Genomic DNA, 21,218 nt, shown 5'->3' with positions numbered 1-21,218 from the left:
TCTGTTCTACCGGTTACAGCCAGCAGAGACTCCAGTCCTGTCATGAGGTCAAGCAGCACCTTGCCAGTTCCACAGCCTAGCAGTGCCCCTCCTACACCTACTCGTCTTACAGGTGCCAACAGTGATGTGGAAGAGGAGGAGAGGGGAGACCTTATTCAGTTCTACAACAACGTCTACATAAAACAAATTAAAACATTCGCCATGAAGTACTCACAGGCAAATGCAGTAAGTTTGACGAGGATTATCCATACCTTTTTCACTGGTGAGGAATCAGGAATACTTATGTTTGAGCTGCTTCTGTGTAAACTAGTTTTACAAATAATTGTTGTATTAAGTAAAACTAAGGAAGTCTCTAACAGAAATAATTTGCTTAACCAACATAATTTCTACTGCTGTGAAGCATTAAACAAGAGTAAGATGGTATTTGGATTCCCTACAAAGTCTAGTAATATGAGACAGATTGCATAGGTTCAAATTATCCAAAATTTACCAGCTGTGGTGACCTTGAAAGTTATTTAACTTTCTCTGTGCCTCTTGTTTCCTCATACATAAAATGGGAATAGAAGTATTCCCTCGCTTATAGGGTTGTTGTGAGGATTAAATGACATAATGTATTAAAAATGCTTAAAACAGTAACTGACACAAAGAAAGCACTTAAATGTTTGCTATTTCTGTGGTTTTCTTTAGGTTTAATTTTTGCCGCTACTAGATCACTATCTGCCATTCATAAAGCTAGCTACTGGTTTATTACACCTCTTCAATCTTTCAATAAAAACCACCATTTAAAAAAAAGAAAGTACCTGGTTAGAAATTTGGTTTACCTTTCTTAGAAAAAAAAATTTTTTTGAAACAGATGGATGCTCCTCCACTCTCTCCCTATCCGTTTGTAAGAACAGGCTCTCCTCGCCGAATACAGCTGTCTCAAAATCATCCTGTCTACATTTCCCCACATAAACATGAAGCAATGCTTTCTCCCCGAGAAAAGATTTTCTACTACTTCAGCAACAGTCCTTCAAAGGTGAGCCTAATATAAATCTTGGCCTTTACTAACCCTCAATGCTTAGGATTCTAGAAACAGGGTTGTTGGGAAATCCTCAGTACTCAACACAAGTGATGGGATCTACCAAGGAAGAGTGACCAGTAAGGCCCAAAGCAGCAAAACACAAGGGTTTGGGAGGAGAACTTCAGAGTCGGAAACAGGCTAAGGGGGTTGGATTTTCATTCCTCCCTGTTCCTATTTGTGCATTTTGAACAGTCTACTATAAATCTAGAATTTTATTTTTTCATTCCATTTGTAAAACTTCAAAATCCCAAATTTCTGTTAGGGAAAGAAAATATGGATCTCTGATTTACAGAGTGCCTGTTTCTGGGACAGGAAGTGTCTCTGGCCTCTGAATTCTTAGGGGAGAAATGGGTCATTTGGACACTGCTGTGTGGCAGTCACATTAGCACAGATGTAAGTGGTAGCATCTACCTCAGTCTGCAGTAAGTAGGGAAGCGTGAGTCAAGCCTTAATGGGTGAAAAGTTAGCAGGCTGCTGAGGTGTGGAAGGAAGGGCATCCAGGGTGAAGCAGATAAGGGGAGGGAAACACAGTCCCTGAGGCAGTAGCCTAGATCTCCAGGAATTATATGCTGTGTTAAGGAGTGTAACTGGATCTTAAAGGTCCTCAAGCGATGTATGTATTTATAAAGATTGCTTAGGAAAAACATATATGTAACAAATGGCCTAGACTCTTTAAAAATAATGTCAGTATCATGAAGAGATAGATGATAGATGGTGGGGAGAGTACTGATCTAGAGTAAAGGAGACTAAAGAGACCTGATAACCAAATACAATGCATGATGATCTTTGACTGGATCCTTCATAGAAAAGCACACCTATAAAGGACATTTGGGGGACAAGGAAAATTGAATATCGACTTTAACACTGATATTTACCTTTAAATTTCTGTTAAATGTCTTTGGTATTGATGATGATTCTAGATTATGTAGGAGAATATGCTTTTAAAGTGTTCAGAGGTGGGATGTCCCAGTGTCAACAACTTACTTTCAAATGATTCAGCTAAAAAGAAAACTACATAGAGAACAAATGTGGTAAAATGTTAATGATAGATAAATGGGTGTTCAGTGAACTATTCTTCTAACTTTTCTGTAGGCTTGAAATCTTTTAAAGTAAAAAAGTTGGGGGAAACAAGTAAAAATGATTGCAGCAAAAATCTGTTAGAAAAGGTTTCTCCATTATATTTTCTATAATAGTAACAAAGTATCACATGCCTTGGAATAAATTGATCTTGTGTAGAAAAGTTATTTAACTTGAATAAGAGATTTTAAAAAAAACTGGAATAAATGAAGATATACTAATGCTTCTCAATAGGAAGACCAAATATTAAAAAGATACAATTTCCTCCAACCATTACATAGATTTAATCTAATCCCAATGATAACCCAGTGGAATTGTGAAAGCTGGAAATATAAATCTGGGGTAGCCTCCAAAAACAACTGGAGTTGGAGGAAATGGCTCTGACATTCCTCTATTAGATTTTCATCCTATACCAGATAAATTCCAAATGGATTAAAAAGTTAAACGGAAAAAATGAATTGGAGTAAGAATATTCAATTCAAAAGAAGGCCAAAAAAGGAAGAAGATAGCAAACAAATAGCAACTAACTATAAATGGTTTAAATACACCAATTAAAATGCAGAAATTGTAAGACTGGACAAAAAAGGAAGACCTGTTTTACTACTTATAAGTAATCCACTTTAAATATAGACAAATAGTTTAAAGTAAAAAAGGATGATAACCCAAAAGTCCCATTAACTGATGGATAAATGTATATCCATACAAAGGAATATTACTCCAATAAAAAGGAAGTACTGATACATGCTACAACATGGATGGACCTTGAAAACATTATGTTAAGTGAAAGAAGCCAGTCACAAAAGGACAAATACTGTATTTCAATTTCTATGAAACGTTAAAGATGGGCACATTTATAGAAGCAGAAAGTAGATTAGTGATCCCCTGAAGGGAATGGAGGATTTCAGCTAATGGGGTGATGAAAGAGGCCTAAAATTCAATGTGGTGATGGTTGCACAGCTCTGGAAACATTAAAAGCTATGGATTTGTACACTTCAAATGGTTGAATAATATGGTATGCAAATTATATCACAATACAACTGTTTTTAAAAAGAAAAAGGATGGCAAAAATTAAACTCTGCTCACACTAATCAAAAGAAAGCTGGAATGGGCTTCCTAGGTGGCGCAGTGGTTGCGAATCTGCCTGTCAATGCAGGGGACACGGGTTCGACCCCTGTTCCAGAAAGATTCCCACATGCCGCAGAGCAGCTAAGCCCATGTGCCACAACTGTTGAGCCTGCACTTTAGAGCCCGTGAGCCACAGCTGTTGAGCCCATGTGCTGCAACTACTGAAGCCCACGCACCTAGAGCCTGTGCTCCACAACAAGAGAAGCCACGGCAATGAGGAGCCTGCGCACCACAATGAAGAGTAGCCCCCACTCACTGCAACTAAAAAGAAAGCCCGTGCATAGCAAAAAAGACCCAACACAGCCAATGAAAGAAAGGAAGGAAGGAGGGAGGGAGGAAGGAAGGAAGGAGGGAAGGAAGGAAGGAAGGGAAAGAAAGGAAGGAAGGAAGAAAGAAAGAAAAAGAAAGAAAGAAAGAAAGAAAGAAAGAAAGAAAGAAAGAAAGAAAGAAAGAAAGAAAGAAAGAAAGGAAGAGAAAGAAAGAAAAAGAAAGAAAAGCAAGCTGGAATGGCTGCATTAATATCATTACTATTGATATCTGAAAGAAGACTTCAGAGCAAAGCATGTTATCAGTGATAAAGAAGGTCATTTCCTAATGATAAAGAAGACATGCAATCTTAAATAGAAAAAAAAACTTATAGTCAAGAGATTTCAAGATAATTGCTAGAAGTAGACAGAAAAATCAGTAAGGATATTCAAGATGTAAACATTATCAACCAAACTGACTGACTGACATTAACAGAACACTCCAACAGCAGCAAGTTCACATGGAACATTTACCAAGACAGACTGCATTGTGGACCATAAAACAAGTCTCAATAAATTTTAAAGGATTTAAATAATGTATTTTCTCTGACCATAACAGAATTAAATCAGAAATCAGTAACAGAAAGATATCTGGAAAACCTCCAAGTTTTTGGAACCTAAATTGCATAATTTCTGAGAGCTGAAGAAATAAAAGAGAAATTGGAAAATATTTTGAAACAAATGAAAATGAAAACAACATATCAAAATTGTGAGAAGCAGTGCTAAGAGGGAAATTTACAGCACTAAACATCTATATTAGGAAGGAAGGTCTCAAATTAGTGACCTAAGATTTCACCCCTAAGCAACTAGAAGAACAACAGGAATCAGTGAAATAGCTGAAAAACAGAAAAAAATTAAGGTCATTAAAAGCTAGGGGGTTTTGTGTAGATTTAAAAAATTGATACATCTCTATGCAGATTAATCGGGAAAGAAAAAGAAATGACACATTACCAACATCAGAAATGAGAGATGTCAGTACCAGTCCTACAGACATTAGAAGTATAATGCAGGATAAAAAACTTTCTGCCAATAAATGTGATAATGCAGAAGAAATGAACAAATTCCTTGAAAGTCAAAATTTCCGAAACACACTTAAGAAGTCATCTCAGAAGAATTATATCTATTAAACAAACTGAATCTACAGTTTAAAAACTATAGGCCCAGATGGCTTCATTGGTACCAAACTTCTGCACTTAAAGAAATAATGCCGATTCTATATACAAAGCATTCTAAAAAGTGAAGGTATATCATCCCAGTAGTTGAAGAAAAAATATTTGACAAAATCCAACATTCATTCATGATAAGAACTCAGAGGGAGCTTCCTCAGCCTGATAAAGAATGTATACAAAAAAAACCTCTACAGCTAAGCTCATACTTAATGCTGATTGAATGCCTTTTCTCTAAGGTTAAGAATAAGGCAAGGATATCTGCTCTCACCACTCCTATTCAACATTAAAACTGTAGGTCCTAGGATATACAATAAAGCAACTTTAAAGAAGGCATGCAAACGAAAAAGGATGAAATAAAACTGTCTCCATTCACATGATTTTCTACATAGAAAAATGACAAAATGTACAAAAAGTTACTGGAACTAATAAGATAAGCAAGGTTACATGATTAATATATAAAAAACAAGTGTATTTCTGTATACTAGCAACAAGTAATCAGAAGTAAAAATTTTTTAAAACACCGCAAGTAGCTTTAAAAAACTAAATACTTAGAAATAAGTCTGATAAGAGATGTGCAATATTTGTATCCTGAAAACTACAGAAACTTGGTGAGGGAAATGAAAGACTGAGAAATGGACAGAAATCTGTTCATTTCTGTCCATATCAAGATCAAGATGTCAGTTTTTTTCTCCCACTTAATGTATTCACCCCAATTCCTGTCAAAATCCCAGAACTATTCGTATACATTAACAGACTGGTTCCAACATTTACATGAAGATGCAAAGGAACCAGGATAATTAAAACAATTTTGAAAATATTGGAAAGCTGTCTGATTTCAAGACTCATTATAAAGCTACAGTAATTAAGACAATGTGGTATTGGTGGAAGTACAGACATATAGATCAATAGAACAGAACAGAATCCAGAAATGGAACACACAATTTTCAACAAAAGTGCAAAAGCAATTTAGTAGAGAAAGGACAGCCTTTTCAACAGATGATGCTGAAACAACTGGATATCCACGAACAAAAATACTACTACTAACCTTGTACCTGTACTCTGTGCCATACCACAGAAGTAACTCAGAATGGTCCAGAGACCTAAATGTAAAACCTAAAACCATGAAACTTCTAGGAGAAACTATAGGAGAAAATATTTAGGAACATGAGATGCAATATCAGAAGGCACAATCCATAAAAGATTGATAAGTTGGATTTCATCAAAATTAAGAATTTCTGCTCTTGGGACTTCCTAGGTGGCACAGTGGTTAAGAATCTGCCTGCCAATGCAGGGGACATGGGTTCGATCCCTGCTCCAGGAAGATCCCACATGCTGCAGAGCAACTAAGCCCACATGCCACAACTGTTGAGCCCATGTGCCACAACTGTTGAGCCCATGTGCCTAGCACCCGTGCTCTGCAACAAGAGAAGCCACCACAATGAAGAGTAGCCCCCGCTCTCTGCAACTAGAGAAAGCCCGTGTGCAGCATGGAAGACCCAATGCAGCGAATGAATAAGTAAATAAGTAAACAAGTAAGTAATTTATTTAAAAAAAATTTCTACTCTTAGAAAAAACAAGCCACACTGGGAGAAAATTTTATGTCTCATGTCTGAGAAAGGATTTGTATCTACAATATATAAAGAATTATCAGAATTCACCAGGAAAACAACCAAATTCAAAAGTGGGCAAAAGATTTGAACACACATCACCCATTATGTGCCTATTAGAATGGCTAAAATCTAAAAAAATGACAATAACAAATCAGTGGCAGTAATGTGGAGCAGTGAGAACTTTTATACATTGCTAGTAAGAATGCAAAATGGTGTAACATAGCTATCACATCTGGAAAACAGTTTGGTAGTTTCTTTAAAATGTAAACATATCTTTACCATATAACTAACAATCTTACTCCCAGGTATTTACCCAAGTGGAATGAAACTTAGGTTCCGACAAAAAAAATCATGTACATGCATGTTTATAATGATTTTATCCCTAATTGCCAAAAAGTGGAATACCCAGATGATCTTCAACTGGTTAATCAATAAACAAACCTGTGCTACACCCAGATAATGGACTACTACTTTGCAATAAAAAGGAACAAACTACTGATACACTCAGCAAATGGATGAATTTTACTGTGTGTAAACTTACAAAACAGACATTTTGTGCAAAAAAGTGTCCAGATCAGTGGCTTTCAATCCTGCCGGTATATTATCACCACCTGTGGACATTTCAAAAAAAAGTTCTAGCACAGAATTGGAAGTTTCTCCAATAAATGATAGCAGTATTAGACTTGGTCGGAGAAAGATTTGTCATCACAACTTAATAGGTGATAGCTGAGATGAAGGAAGAATATTACAAAGCAGGAAGTACCTTGGGTCTAGAACTAACCTATGATATCCTAACATTTACACTATGATGAGAAAAGAATTACCAACCGCCACACAAGATCAGGTAAGTTGATTGACCGTTAGTGACACTTTATCAGGGCAATTTCAGTGAACTGTAAGTTATGGTAACCATGCTTATAGTACTGAACAACTGGGAGGAAACTACATCAATAAGGGATTAAACTATGATACAGGTTACCACAGAATACCATATAGCAGTTAAAGAGATGTGATCCATACATATTGATATGAGAAGTCCTAAGATATAATGCTGACTGAACAATACATAAAATACACCATTTTAATCTTTTTGAAACCCCATTTAGTGTACATTATATTTCTAACGAGTGCATCCCTAGAAAAAGCAGAAAGCTACACAGTAGCCTGATTTTTTCAGTGAATGAATGGTAATAGTAGGTGTCCCTAGGGATGGGGTGAGGACAAGAAGGTGTATTCTGTTTGAATTTTGGGGGGAATAAGAATTTATTCATTTTTAAACTATCATGTACATATTGTATAAATTATGGTGTATAAAATTGTAGTGTATATAAATTATATATACATAACACATTAATGTACAATATATATGGTATGTTATATAATATAAACGTGTTATGTATAGTAAGGTACACAATTATACATTGCACAATATATACATAATGATGTATACATTATAAACAAATAACATTTATACAATTAGTGTATACAATTAACAATTTAAAGAATATTCAAGTAAATGGGAGACTAGAGATAGGAAGTGCAGAGCAGACTTTTAGGGAGGCAGGAGAGTAGAAGAGTTAGAGGAAAGCTTTCTTAAGACGGTTAAAATTTGAGAAGGTGCACATACTGATAATGAAAGACTGGTGGTTTTATTTAAAACCTCAGAAGAGCCTATTATTTCAAAATAAAAATAAAATATCTAGGATTTGCTTTAAAACAATCTGGGGGTATAGATCAAATATGACTGGCCAAAATTGTTGAAGTAGGGTGGTCATGTGAGAGCTCACTCTACACTTCTACTTTCCTGTGTATGTTTGAAATTTCCTATAATAAATGCATGTGAAATCTGCTCAGTATGCTTTCCACTTGGAAACATGGACAACGACATTAGCAGCACATGAAAAAAAAGTTTTTTAACTACCAGAAAATAATGTAATAGCTGACTTTTGGGGCTTTGGAAAAACTTAGTGCTAAAGGTACCTATAAATAGATCCAGTCTCTCTAGCCCTCTGGCAATGTTTTTCTCAGTCCGAGTTCTTCATGTGAACCAGAGAATGAAGAAAATAATTTGCCTGACTCTTCTTAGTTCTTCCAAGGATGATGTATAATCCCAGAATCCTAGATCATACGAATAAATTATCTACAATGGATGCCTTAGGGAATTAAGGCTTCTCTTGTGAAATTCCATGGCTGCTAAAAAATGAGTAACACTAGACTAGGGGGAAAAAGGGCATAATACTACGTAAAGTCATGGTTTTTTTTTTAAGGAAGGAAAATGGAAATATATAAAATTGGTTAAATCTGCTATAGCAATGTGATGCTCTATAACTTTTGTAAAAAAAAAAATCACAAATTTGTGAACTCTTACTTGTGGAAAGTACATCAAAATCACCTCTGGAGCTTGTTAAAAAATAGAAATACTCTGCGTCTATCCCAGATAATCATCAATGTCAGCCAGCTGACAAGTGAAATTGGAAGGATATAAAATTTGGTAGTTTGTTCCTTTATAAAAACGTTCAAACTCTTCAAGGCAAACTGCTTAACTCATTTGAGGTTCTTTGACTTAACACTGAACTGTGTATACTAGAATTTTAAAGTTTTTATACCTATTTTTAACCCCCTCCCCCCCTCCAGAGACTGAGAGAAATTAACAGTATGATACGGACAGGAGAAACGCCAACCAAAAAGAGAGGGATTCTTCTGGAAGATGGAAGTGAATCACCTGCAAAAAGAATTTGCCCAGAAAATCATTCTGCCTTATTACGCCGTCTCCAAGATGTAGCTAATGACCGAGGTTCCCACTGAGGTTAGTCTGTTGTATTGAAACTGTCTTTTCACAAACTGTTTAGCAGCATCATTTAATGCATGCTAGATTATGGGGCTCTTTTCCTTAATCCTTCCAGTATCCTTAGGATATTTTTACTTATCCCAGCTGCCTTTTTTCCTACCTTTCAGTGCTTGCCATCAAGACTGCTTAGAATCCAAACTTGGATTTTTTAACTTTTTGGCAAAGCTACTTACAAGTATTGCAGAGAACAAAGTGTACTCAAATGTATGTATAAGAGGTCTCTGTTAACGTGTTCCAGCAGAGGAACTGTATTTCAATTCATTCCTGCCTGGATCTCATGAAAAGCAAAAGTAGGTATTTTGTCCTAAAATACTTGGTAGGAGTGTGAGATTTCTGCATTCCTAAAAGGTAACAAGGTAGAGCACCCAGATTTGGAGGTCCTAGGGTATTAGTCCAAGTCTCCCATTCCCTTTGTGTAATTCCTCCCTCTCCCCCTTAGGTGTGGTGCAGTGTGACAAGTGCTTGATGGGTGTGCAATGTGTGAGTGAACCTGTATAAGACGTGGCACTTTAGGGCTGTAAAAAGCATGCTTTTGTAACCCAGATTTTGCTGTATATTTGCGATGGCACTTTCTACAATGTGAACTTTATTAAGTACAAAACTTCTAGGCTGAACTTAATATCTTCTTTGATGCTTTTGTACTTTTTAAAAATTGTTAAAGCCCCAGTAGCTACCTTTTGGGCATGTGTTTTAAACTCTCCATTTTTTTGTTGATAGGGATGGGCTGGCTAAGTAAAGACTTTAAATCAAGTTGAATTAAGGGGATTATTATGAAAAATTATGACCTCTTTCTTTAGGAGGTAGTTATCCAAAAGACGTGTGTCTTTTGAGGTGATATATTTTAAATATCTTTGGGTGTGTTCCTGGAAGTTTAAAAAAATAGATTGGAGAATTTAGGTTTTTATTAGTACACAGTACCATTTATACAAATTAGAAAATGTTAATTTAACAGCTACTGAATTATCTATGTATACCTTTATTAATCACTATTATTCCAGCAGTTTTAAAGTTGAATGAACAATCTTATTAGGGAGAAAGTTCAATTGTAAATTGAATCAGTATAAACAAAGTTACTAGGTAACTTCATATTGCTCTCAAAGAAATATGGAACTTACACTGTTCAATTAGAATAGTGTTCTGCAAAAATATTTATAAAACCTCTCAAGATACTTACTGCTACTGTAATTTTATATGAAAAATATTTTTCAATAAAGCATTTATAAATTAATCTTTGTTTAGTTATATTGAGAAAAGGGTATTTAGTTTTCTGGATAAATGACAAAGAACAATCATTTATTGGTTTATTGTCTCTACAAAACACATTAGTCATTCATCATTTAAATATCTGACTTCATTAGAAACCACTTTAACACTTTTTCTCCCTCCTGCCATAAAAATACAGTAAGTAATTTGCTTAAAAAAACAAACTATGAACAAGTGTTCTGGCTTCCTCTCATTCATCTAATATGTACCTCAGAGACAGGTTTGTATATCCGTAACACAGCAGGCTCAAGACTGAGGTTCGAATGCGCTTCCACTTAAAAGTGCTAATAAGCTATGGAAACTGCTCTCTCTTTACTTCTCCTCTCCATATCCTAATATATGTACAACTGAAACCACTGATTTAAAAATCATTAGATAGTGCTGAACTCTGCCTACTTCATCAGTTTAAATGAATGCAACTTACCTTTAGCGTTATATTCAGGAAAATATGTAAGCCTCAAGGTCCCCAATAATTTGGAGTACTGCACTAGATAACCACCCTAAAGACACTTCTGACAGAAGTAATGCATTACGTAAAGAGAGGTTTCCAGAACTTGCTGTTAGAACCTAAGCATACACGGACAGCACTGACATCAGTCCCTGTTCACACCGTTTTACTTGCAGGCAGTCCTCTGCCACTGGTCAGCTTTACTAGCCCAAGTCCAGCAGGAAAGTGCGTGGTGCACCAGATTCACCAGCTCTTAAGTTGCTACTGTTTTCTCTTCTTTACTGAAAGGCTGTACTGAGCCAGGCTTCACCCACGACAGGCCAGCAACGTGAACACTTTTATTGTGCTGTTCTTCAGGCTTCTTCTAGGCACAATGAAAAACAGACATTAAAAAAATGACTGATGAGGGGATTTCAGCACTGTACAAATTTGTTTCCTCAAAAGTTATTTGTATATACTGAGTAGTCTCCAGTGAAGACATTTTAGAAAGGAAACAGCTAACTATTTCCAAAATGGTAATCTACTTACTTTCTGAGTCAGCATCTTCTCTCTGGCTTCATCATGTACGGAAGGATTCCATGGAGAAAAGCTTAAGGAAGAGAAAAATATTACAAATGGTTCACTAAATGTGTTTAACGTCCATCTTTTACATTTTTAAGCCAGTTCCCCTGACAAAACTTAACAAGGAACAATCATTAATCAGTTGTCAATATGTAAGTTTTAGACATTAAATGATTTTCTCACATAACTACCCCTTAGAGAGCACTTTACATGGGTTAGCTCATTTAAGCTTCACAACCACCACTGAAGTCCTATTACTTAAAGATGAAGAAAGTGAGGCACAGTAAAATTAAGTAATTGCTCTGGGTCACCAAAGCCAATAAGTGCAAAAGTCACCCAGTCTAACTGCAGAGCCCAAGCTCTCGACCACTACACTATGCTGCCTCCCCAGCAATACCAGTGCTACCCAAGAGCTGAACCACTTCAGTTCTCAGTGCTCCTGCAGACACCCTTCCCCGACATAAACGAACACAGTGCTCAAGGAACCCATTATTTACACTATTCACTCTCACACTGTTCAGTTTCCCACTTGTCACCAAATCTGTAAGCTGATAAGGGTATGGGAGTTTAAGAGGGGCTCCAGCTGGAAAGAGAAGTCCTGACATTTGAATAAGCACATTACAAGATCCTTAGGAAACCAAAGTCAGTAAATAGCTTGCTATAGGCACAATGTGTCAGTCCATGTAAAACACAAATCAAGTTGATACCAAGTTAGAAGGGTTGTAGGCTAACAGATTATATACACTTGCCTTTTAAATCCCCATTCTGAGGCCACCTAGAAAATAGAAGCAGAGTAATGCAAAGTGCAGTTTGTCTTGATAATGCACCACTTACCTAATTGCATAGGGGTCTTCTATTTTAGGTTGGTCAAACAAACGAGCAGTGCACACCTTAACACTGTCAACCACTTTACTTTTAAAAAGCTGAATATCTTTTTCATACCTGTTTTAAAAGTTTAAATCAAAAGGTTACAAACAATCTACTTTGCTATCTTTTCAAATTTATATTAAATAACAAAGTAAAGTAGCATACAGTACTGCAGCCTCTGGGTTCAGGGGGCTTGCTGTATCAATCTTGTAGAAAACTCTCCGTGCATACATCAATACTTGCCAAATATGATTATGGTTCCGCCTAAAAGGAAACATGGCAGGATTACTGAGGCTTCCTCTTGCTGGCTTATGTCACCACACGGAACTCTTATTTACTAACCTCCATTTTGCAAATGCTCTCTTCACATCCAGTTCACCTGAGGTGGGATCAACTAGCGGGTGAAAGACAGGAATATCAAACACCAAACGCTATATTGAAAGAGAGACACATCCTTTAATGGAAGCAATGGAGCATATTAAACCCACACAGATAAGCTGTAAGAGAAGCTTCAGGACAAGGCAGTCTTGTTGCTTAAAGTCAAAGAGCTGCCTCAAGAGGACACAACTACTTTCACCATTTTCCTATAAAAGTAAATTTTGCAATGAAGTAGGGGAAAAGTCACATAACAATTGCCAATCATGTAGTGAGTGCTGTACGACAGCTTCCAGCCTCACTTGCACACCCTGAGCAGAGAAACTAGTAAAGCTGAAGGCAGAGGCTAGCATGGCAGAAGATTCAACAAAGCAAAAAACCCCCCCGAAAGACTACTGAGTAGACAAAACATTTTGGGAAACTGAAATCACAAAACTATTAGGCCAGGAAAAGAACCAAGAAATCTTTAAAGCCCATTAAACCCTCCTCACTGGCCAAGAAATGAAACCAGACTATGTCCCCAACTTACTGGACAGTCACCATCTGGGTAGTTATCAGGGATGTAAACTGTAAACTTAAATACACCATCTTGATAAAGTCCATGCCGTATGAATATTACTCCAAACCACACTGTAGGAGAAAATAAAAACAGTTAAGGGCTAAGTTTGTGTCAGAGGAAGCAAATATACTATAAAAAGAGCGAATCCTTCTTACTTAATGCAGATCGATAAGATGGCTGCACATAGACACCCGGTAACTTCTGCTTCACAACCAAGGTACTAAAACAGGAGCAGCAGAATAGTGAGATTGTATGGATGTAAATGATACACACAGACCACACCACCCACATTCATCTTCTGAAAGAGGGAATAGCCACTCAAAGTGCAGCTGATGCCCTAACCGTACAGAGTCATCACAGTCTCTCATCTGGCCCCAACTGCTGTCCACTTACTGGCTTCATAACATATGTTTACGGAAAAACACAGCCAAAAAAGCGCCCCAGATTAAGAAATTAAAGCCAAACAGGGATACGCAATCAAGTTTGCCTCCCAGAAATCAGCTTCCCCAAAACACCATCTTGGAAACCAACCTGTAGGTAATTCTGGACATCAAATTTTAGGTCAGTGAGAGTATTTGTCAGATTATTGCTTTTGTGACCATCGACAATAGATTTTACCCACACTCATTCAAAAGCCTTTTTAAAATATAATTTTAGGTAATTAAGACATTAAAATTCCATGGAATTACCCTCACTTGGGGGGTCATTTTAATTTGAACACCAGTTGATGCAGCAATGTTCTTGGTGAAGGCAGGCAGCCTGAGGTGCTCACACTGTACTCTGCTCCTGAATGTACCCCCAACTCAGACCTTGAACTCTGTGGGCCTTGGCGTGGGAAGCGGTGCTGCACTGGCTCTTCTGGGACCTAGTCATCTGACAGCCATTGTGCTGTGTTCCTTGTCGTTGAGCTATAAGCCTAAACAAGTAACACTGTGACCAGACCTTGAGGACAGTGTGGACTGAGGGCCTTAAAACACATTAACTTGCCAATCCTGAATTTTATTGAGAAGTAGCTTATTGGACCTTAAGTGACTTTTTATTTATTACCTATGTGCTACCACACTTATTTTTCAATCATTACAAAGCAGTTATTCCATTTTTAAGTCACTAAAATTCAGAATGTCAACAGCAACATGGCGGGCAGATGTATCTACTACAGTGAGGTCTGCCCAAAAGGCAATTTTGTGTCCTAATACAGACAGCAGATTTAACACCACAAAAGAAGGCTGTCCAATTCACTGCACTGCCTCAAACACAGGCTTCCATTATAAAGCTAAAGGAACCGCTGCTACCAAATCGCACTCAGCCATTAACACCGGGGCCTCAGACCCTCTGACCATCACAACATTAGTACAGTAAGGGAGGGCTGGAGGATGCTTTTAAAATAACTTCACGTACGGAGGAATTTTTAAATGATTGAAATTCAGAATTCTCCAGACTTTCTGCCCGTATAACAAATTATCAAATCAAATGCCATCTGCACTCATTCACTATTTGAGCCCCTCTGATGGGCCAAGTGCTGTGTCATCACTACTAGACTTTGCAGAAGTGCCCATCTCCTCACACACTACTGGTAAGTGTAACTTCAGTCCAGTTTTTGACTTCTGTGACTAGTCAAGTTCTTACTTAGATTTGGAGCCCAAGTTGTTATAACTTCCCCATAATTGCCTAGTTCTGCCTTTGGGGGTCATACAGACTAAGTCAAATCCCCTTTCTGATGAAAGAACTTCAAATACATGAAGACAGCTTCAATAAATTCTTTCTAGGTTTTCTACAAGTCAGTGGTTCCTGTTCCTTCAGCTGTTGATTCCTAAGGTCAGGCTTCCTGACCTCTGCCTACTGGGACCCTCTCCTCCTGGGACCCTCTCCTCAGTCTGTCAGGATGGAGGCCTCTTACAGGGTGATCACCAGAATGGAGCACAAGCCTCCAGCTGGGTCTGACCCAAGAAAGAATAGATGGCCACCCTCCCACTGTCCCGCCCTCTACAACAACCTCTTCAGGAGGTGAATTCCTCACCTCATATAAAGGTAGACCAAAATTAAGTTCCTGGATGCTTAATAAATCTCAGCTTCTCCCGCCTCTTGTTCTCCAAAACAGACACGGAAATTAAAATACACATTTGCCTTTAAATCTTATTACCCAAGCTCTCAGTGTCATTACTTTTAGAAGAGGATATTTATATAACACCACTTAGGCCTTGGTGAAGAAAGGTTACACTGCTAGCAATGGATTCCATCCTATATACATTAAGGCTAATACTGGAGGGGGATGGATTTGAGCTTTAGGATTAAATGGCTGCTGTTTACTAAGCCCATCAGAATAAATTTCATTCTTCACCTTCAGAGGTCATTCAAAACTTAACCAGATAGTTTCAGAACTTACAATTCTGCAAGAAGGGAGTATTCCAGGTAGAAAGGTCCATAAGAAGCATGCGTGCCATTTGTTGACTGTGTTGCCGGGGCAGGAGATGTAGGCTTAGTTATGGGCAAAGCATTTTTGGGAATAGAAGGCAGCTGTTTCTTTGGAGCAGTGCGTGGAGGACTGGTTTTCACATCCCCTGCTAATGTCTTCTCTTCACCATCAGATCGCTATTCAAGATGAAGTGGTGAGAACATTTGTTAGGATAATTCTTAAATCACAAGTCTACATGTGATAGCCTTTTGTCTTTGACTGAAAAGCTGGAATTACTCTAGCTTTGGGGGTAACTGGAAATGGAAGGACATTCTAGCACCATGATCAAGATAGCCTGAAAATCTACGGAGCAGGCGGGCTATGAGAGCAGAAACAAGACTAAACCATGTGACATCTCATTCACCAGCTGCATCCAATAAAGACAATAAGGCCAATGTTTATAGGAATTACATGAAATGGAGAAAGAAATGGTTTCTCCTGATGGCCCCAGAAAGAGGGCAATGGGTTACTACACAATTAGACAAGACTAGAAAGGTCCCCTGGCACTTAGCTGTAGAAAGTCGGGTGCTAAGCATCTCAAAACAAATAGCGTAGATGACTGAAATCAGTCACCACCTGATGTCAGCACTTCGGTTAGAAACTAAGAATGAAGCTATTCTCTTACTTGCATGGGTCTGATTTTGATCTTGTCCCTAATGGATGTGTTTCCACATTTGGACTATCATCAGCATGAACTGTCATTCTTAGTCAAAGACAAAGGCCTAAATGAGTCAGAGACTAAGCTACCATCTCATAGGTATTTCCTTGGCTTGAGTACAAAGGCTGCTTAATTAGTTGTATTAAAAACATATACAGTATCATCTACAGAAAAAAAGATGATTAATAGTGGTGTTCTCTTAGACGTGGAATTATAGGTGACATTCATTTTGTTTGCATATTTTAAGCTTCCCTAAAATGTATTTTATTTTAAAAACTTTATTTAGGAAACTTTAAACCAGTGCCCTCAAGTCTGACTGGACCATATTGGACTGGCCCTTCCCATGACTTCTCTAACCATGAAATCGTGCAGTTTGTCAAAAAACTACTACAATAATGTCACAGACTTCATCATGCATAAATATAACCTAAGTCAAAATAACAGAATTTTGATTACCAGAATGATTTCTATTTGAGATGTGATCTTGGTCTCAGAAACTGACTAATCAACGAAATAAGTATTTCTCAAAAGTCAAACCTAAACTAGAAGAAAAGGTAATTTTGCTAAGATTATAGGCAACCCTGGTTTGAATTATTTTGCCCTCTGTTCTGACACAAATGGGTTTCCTCACTAAATGTAACAACTATACCTACTTTGCGTACAGAGCTTGTAGACATGCTCCAGAAAGGGTTCATAACGTGCACTCCAAACAAAGAAACTCGGTGGTCTGTGTCATCAAACTCTTCCGTCCTCAGAATTCACTTTATCTTAAAATGAGATGGGAAAACAGAGAAACATACCAACACCAACAGTTAAGACTTATGAAATAGTTAAGAACTAAATCTGTACCTCTAAACAGAAATACAATATAATGTTATATAACATGCAGTTATAAAAACCTCGGGGGGAAAGTCTTCAGAAACGGTTTCCTTCTATACTACCTCCCTCTCCTGACTCCAGTTTCTTTCCCATCTTTAAATGCCGACAGGAATCTGTGTACTGAGTCCTTGGACAGGATTCAGAATATTCAGTGACACAGTTCAGCTCTGGCGCCAAAAGTGCAAAAGATATGGACTACAACAGTTGCTACTAGCATAATATCTAGGCATTTGACTATTGGGAAAGCCAGGTTCAGAATGCACTGTACCCACATACACAAAAGGTCTATCACAGTTCTCAGGGTTATAGGAATTAAAGATCCAAGGGAGCTGATTTGAGAGTGTCTTAAGTACAGAATGATTCTCTCCAGCAAAACTAGCAACCAAAGGCAGAGCATAGGAGAGGGAGAACTGGGTCCTGTCGGGAGTATCCACAAAAACAAACAAACGACCTTTTCTGACTGCTTCAAGCGTGGAAACAGCAGGATGATGCATTTAAGGAACTGCCAAGCAGTATGAACAAATGCAACAGAGGATTGCAAAAGAGACCTTTCACAAACACAATTTTCCACCAAAGCTTCATGAAGTGGATAAGAAAGCATGTCTCAAAGGTCACAAAGTCAGTGGATCATTTACTAAAAATACAAAGGAAGAGGCAAAGGAAAAGCAGCAAGCAGAGCTGTAAGAACAGCAACCTGTCTGCTCTGGTGACTTCCCCCAGGCTCAGTCGTTTAAAACAGAACTCTGCTTAATTCCTCCTTGCACCAGTCAAAAAGCTGAAGGTGAAAAGGGTCAAAACTTAAGCAACATTTTACAAAATTTGTAGGAAGCGAATCATTAGAGAAGCATGTACCAAATGTCCCTAATCAGCAAATACTTTTCTCCTGTGCCTATGACATTCACAGGTGGGTCTCCTACCCTGCCAGTGCCCATTGCTGCTGCTTTGCTTTCCAAGATACAATGCCACCCAATAATTAAATCAAAGGAATGCGGATTCTGGTTCTTCCACTTACCTGATAACTTACATCCAGCACGTAGCAACTTATTGCTGAGAGCTCGCTGCAAATCTGCCATTAAAGGTAACTATGATACAGGCCAAAATGGCGGGGACATCAAAAACGTGTGGGTGTATATGTTCCTGTTTGGTGCAAATGGTTTTCAGATCCAGAGTAACGTGCAGCACCCAGCTGTCATCTAGGACAGCCTTGATTTAACAGGGGATCTGGTCCTCCTGGGATACCGTGCTCACCACCATGTAAATTTACTGGGGTGGATCAGTCACCTGTGAAGTCCCTTGCAAGCTTAACACGTAATGATTCTATGACTTTGCCTTTAAGAATCAAATAAAACTCAGCCCCAGTTCCTCCTGTTTTTAAGAAGGAGGTATTGTCTAACTGCTGCCTTTGTTTCCAGCAACAACATAATCACCCAGAGAAACTGTAGCACGCTTTTCAGGAGTAACTACACCCTTTAATAGATGTCTACTTTACCCAGGCATACTACAGCATTTTCTCAACAGAAGTGACATAGATGGAAGAAAATACAGGACACGTCCTAGCCATTCCGAAACAACTTTAGAATTTCTGCTGGTTTCGTCGTACAAACAACATATGATTGTCTTTCTTTATATCATAAGCTGAGAAGTCGTAGCTCGACTCAATTCTAATGATCCACACCTGTCCTGAGCCAAAACTTAGAGACGGGCGGTGCTTACCTCCTATGTTACCATAGTCCCTAAACAGGCACATCACCCCGAACAGCCTTAAATTCCATGTTAAGAGGCGACGGAGCAGGACCCAGGGAAAAGATGAAAACAGCCTCGGCGCCGCCTCCCTGGGGACAGCCTGGACAGGCACCCTCGCCCGGGGCGGAAACCCATCTCCGCGCACGCAGGGAATCTGGACAAACCTGTCTCGGGATGATGTAAGGCAGGGGCCAAATCCCGACCTCGCAGCTAGCTCGAGGCCGGCCCCGGGCCCGCGAGACCCTCTGGTGGGGGCTGCGGGCCTCGGACGCCCCCCTGAACCTGGGAGCGGGCACAGAGCCGGACGTGGGGACCGGGCCGAGGAGGGCGGGCCCCGGACGCGGCGAGCCGGTCCGGCCCCCCTCCCCTGCTCAGGCCGGCCCGGCCGGGCCCGGCTCCCGGGCAGCCCCCAGCGCCTAGCCCCGCGCCCCGCGGCGGCCGGCGCAGCAGGTGTCTGCAAACGCAGACAGGTGCCCGGCCCCGCCCCCGTGTCCCAGCGCGGCCGCCGTCGCTACAGAGCCGAGAGCCCCTGGTAGGGCTGACAAATGCCGGGCCCGAGGACGCTGGCGGTCCGCTTTTGAGGACTCCACGGCCCTCGCATACCTACCACAGGCCAGGCAGTGCACCTCACCTCGGTGTCTTCAATGCAGCGCTCCCGGCTGCCGAGCGCCGTCGCGGCTCCACAGCATCTCTGACCGCAGCACCAGCCCGGCCCCTGCCTACTCCCCGCCCCGCCCGGCCCTGCTCTGGCCTCTGGCTCCGCCCCCCGCGCCTGGGCCCGGACGCTTCCGCCCGGCTTCGCGGCGCCGAGTGGCTCCTATACCTGTCCGTCAAGGACGTTCTTCCGGGGGCGTTGGGGCGCAGCCCTAGGTCCTGCCAATCAAACCTGCTCGGCTGGGGTGGGGCCGCACTTGACCCTCCCCTTACGTAACAGCGCCCAGAGAGAACTGTCAGTCACAGAAGTATCGGCCCCAGGGGAGGGATGGGCGGAAACCAACGCCCGGACACAATTGGTCAGAGCGTCCGCCAGTCACCATGGAGACCCGCCCACAGGTTTGTGCGTGGCCGTAGCTGAGGTTCAGGAAGGCCGTGACTGCGGGTTTTCCAAGCCCGAGTTAGGGCGGGGCCCGGCGAGAGGCAGGAGCCGGAGAGAGGAGTCTGGGGGCGGGCCGGCCGCCGCCCGACGGCCTCGGTGTCCGCCCCCATTCGTTCCACGGTCCCTGGCGGCGCTGCAAGGCCCGAGGCCGCCACGTCGGGCCCACCCGGGTCCGTCCAGCCCGCTCTGGGAGGGGCTGGGGCGGTGTGAGGTTGGGAGAACCTGGAAGAACGTTTGGTGTAACGTTGAGAAACGGCCGTTTTCCATGTGAAAGAATGGAGGAGCGAATGGACACAGAGGTTGGGAGCTAAACTCCCACGTCATCCCTCGGCAGTAGCGCTGCCAGAAGGGCTTTTTAAAAGTGTGTATATGTATCGGACCCAACCTATAGAATCCGAAACCGGGGGGCGATGAGTGCCAGGAATGTACATTTGTCACAAATTCCTCTGGCGATTCCGGTAAGCGCTGAAGTTGGAAAACTCGTGGTAACGCAGCTACTGGTCCTCTGGGTTTTTTTAAATTTTTATTTATTTTTACCTAACGAAGGTGATCTGGAACACATTTACCACATCTAACTCCTTACTGCTCAAAAGCCTTCCATGGGAGCCGTTTCAGACTGACTGAAAATCTAAACTCAGCCTGATTTACAAGGCACAGCTGGCCTCGTTCCCATATTCCCGTCTCGTTTCCCACGTTTCTCTCCGGCCTCATTCTGTGACGAATGCCCTTGGCTTTCACACCTCCGGGCCTTTTCTTACAATGGTGCCCCGTCTTGGGGCGCCCTTCCAATCTCCAGCTAACTCAGTATCTTACACTCAGAAGAGGAGAAGTAGTCTCAGATCAGGTGGTTTGTTCAATTTTTGGTTGCCTTTGAAATTCTGGTAAAATGACCTCCTTGTTAAATGGCAAACAGCCAAACGCTCCTAATCCCAAGGGTTGGTTCTGAAATCCAGCTTCCTCCTCTAGCGAAAACATTCCTGAGCGACTTCCTTTTGTCCAGTTTGAATACACTTAGGAAGGTTGTAATGCCCTTGATATTAGTCTATCAATATAAAGAGAAAGATAAGCAGGAAATCTTTTCTCCTGGCCACAGGTGGTCTCCCTTGGCACCTCCTCTGAC

At 40.4% G+C, this 21,218-nt stretch overlaps 2 protein-coding genes across 7 annotated transcripts in view; one reads left to right on the top strand and one right to left on the bottom strand.

Moving 5' to 3' along the window:
- RBL2 (RB transcriptional corepressor like 2) overlaps nt 1–18,605 on the top strand; it is a 64,407-nt gene extending 45,802 nt beyond the window's left edge. The window contains exons 20-23 of one of the 2 annotated variants that reach the window (XM_057710741.1): nt 20–225; nt 854–1,018; nt 8,984–9,155; nt 18,164–18,605. In XM_057710741.1, the coding sequence (XP_057566724.1) occupies nt 20–225; nt 854–1,018; nt 8,984–9,154 (542 nt within the window). In that variant the 3' untranslated portion in view covers nt 9,155; nt 18,164–18,605. Of the gene's footprint in view, nt 1–19; nt 226–853; nt 1,019–8,983; nt 9,156–9,304; nt 10,426–18,163 lie in introns of those variants that run through there. The other variant, XM_057710742.1, reaches the window with a different exon arrangement.
- On the bottom strand, nt 10,486–19,746 carry AKTIP (AKT interacting protein). Of its 5 annotated transcripts, none has more exons than XM_057710744.1 (10): nt 19,610–19,746; nt 17,034–17,147; nt 15,654–15,859; nt 13,426–13,490; nt 13,241–13,341; nt 12,679–12,767; nt 12,502–12,600; nt 12,304–12,411; nt 11,437–11,497; nt 10,486–11,272 (listed from the first exon to the last, which is right to left on the bottom strand). In XM_057710744.1, exons 2-10 carry the CDS (start codon nt 17,073–17,075, stop codon nt 11,162–11,164), a joined length of 882 nt encoding a protein of 293 aa, XP_057566727.1. In that variant the 5' UTR covers nt 17,076–17,147; nt 19,610–19,746; the 3' UTR covers nt 10,486–11,161. The 5 variants fall into 5 exon arrangements, with proteins under 5 accessions (XP_057566727.1, XP_057566726.1, XP_057566731.1 ...); XM_057710743.1 differs by having other exon boundaries at nt 19,634–19,738; XM_057710748.1 differs by having other exon boundaries at nt 10,486–11,269; nt 19,634–19,738.
- Between the last annotated feature and the right edge of the window lie 1,472 nt (nt 19,747–21,218).

The sequence above is a fragment of the Hippopotamus amphibius genome, chromosome 16, assembly GCF_030028045.1.
Source record: "Hippopotamus amphibius kiboko isolate mHipAmp2 chromosome 16, mHipAmp2.hap2, whole genome shotgun sequence".
Taxonomy (NCBI): domain Eukaryota; kingdom Metazoa; phylum Chordata; class Mammalia; order Artiodactyla; family Hippopotamidae; genus Hippopotamus; species Hippopotamus amphibius.
The sequence above is the reverse complement of the archived record's forward strand: the minus strand, read 5'-3'. Positions and strand labels throughout refer to the sequence as shown.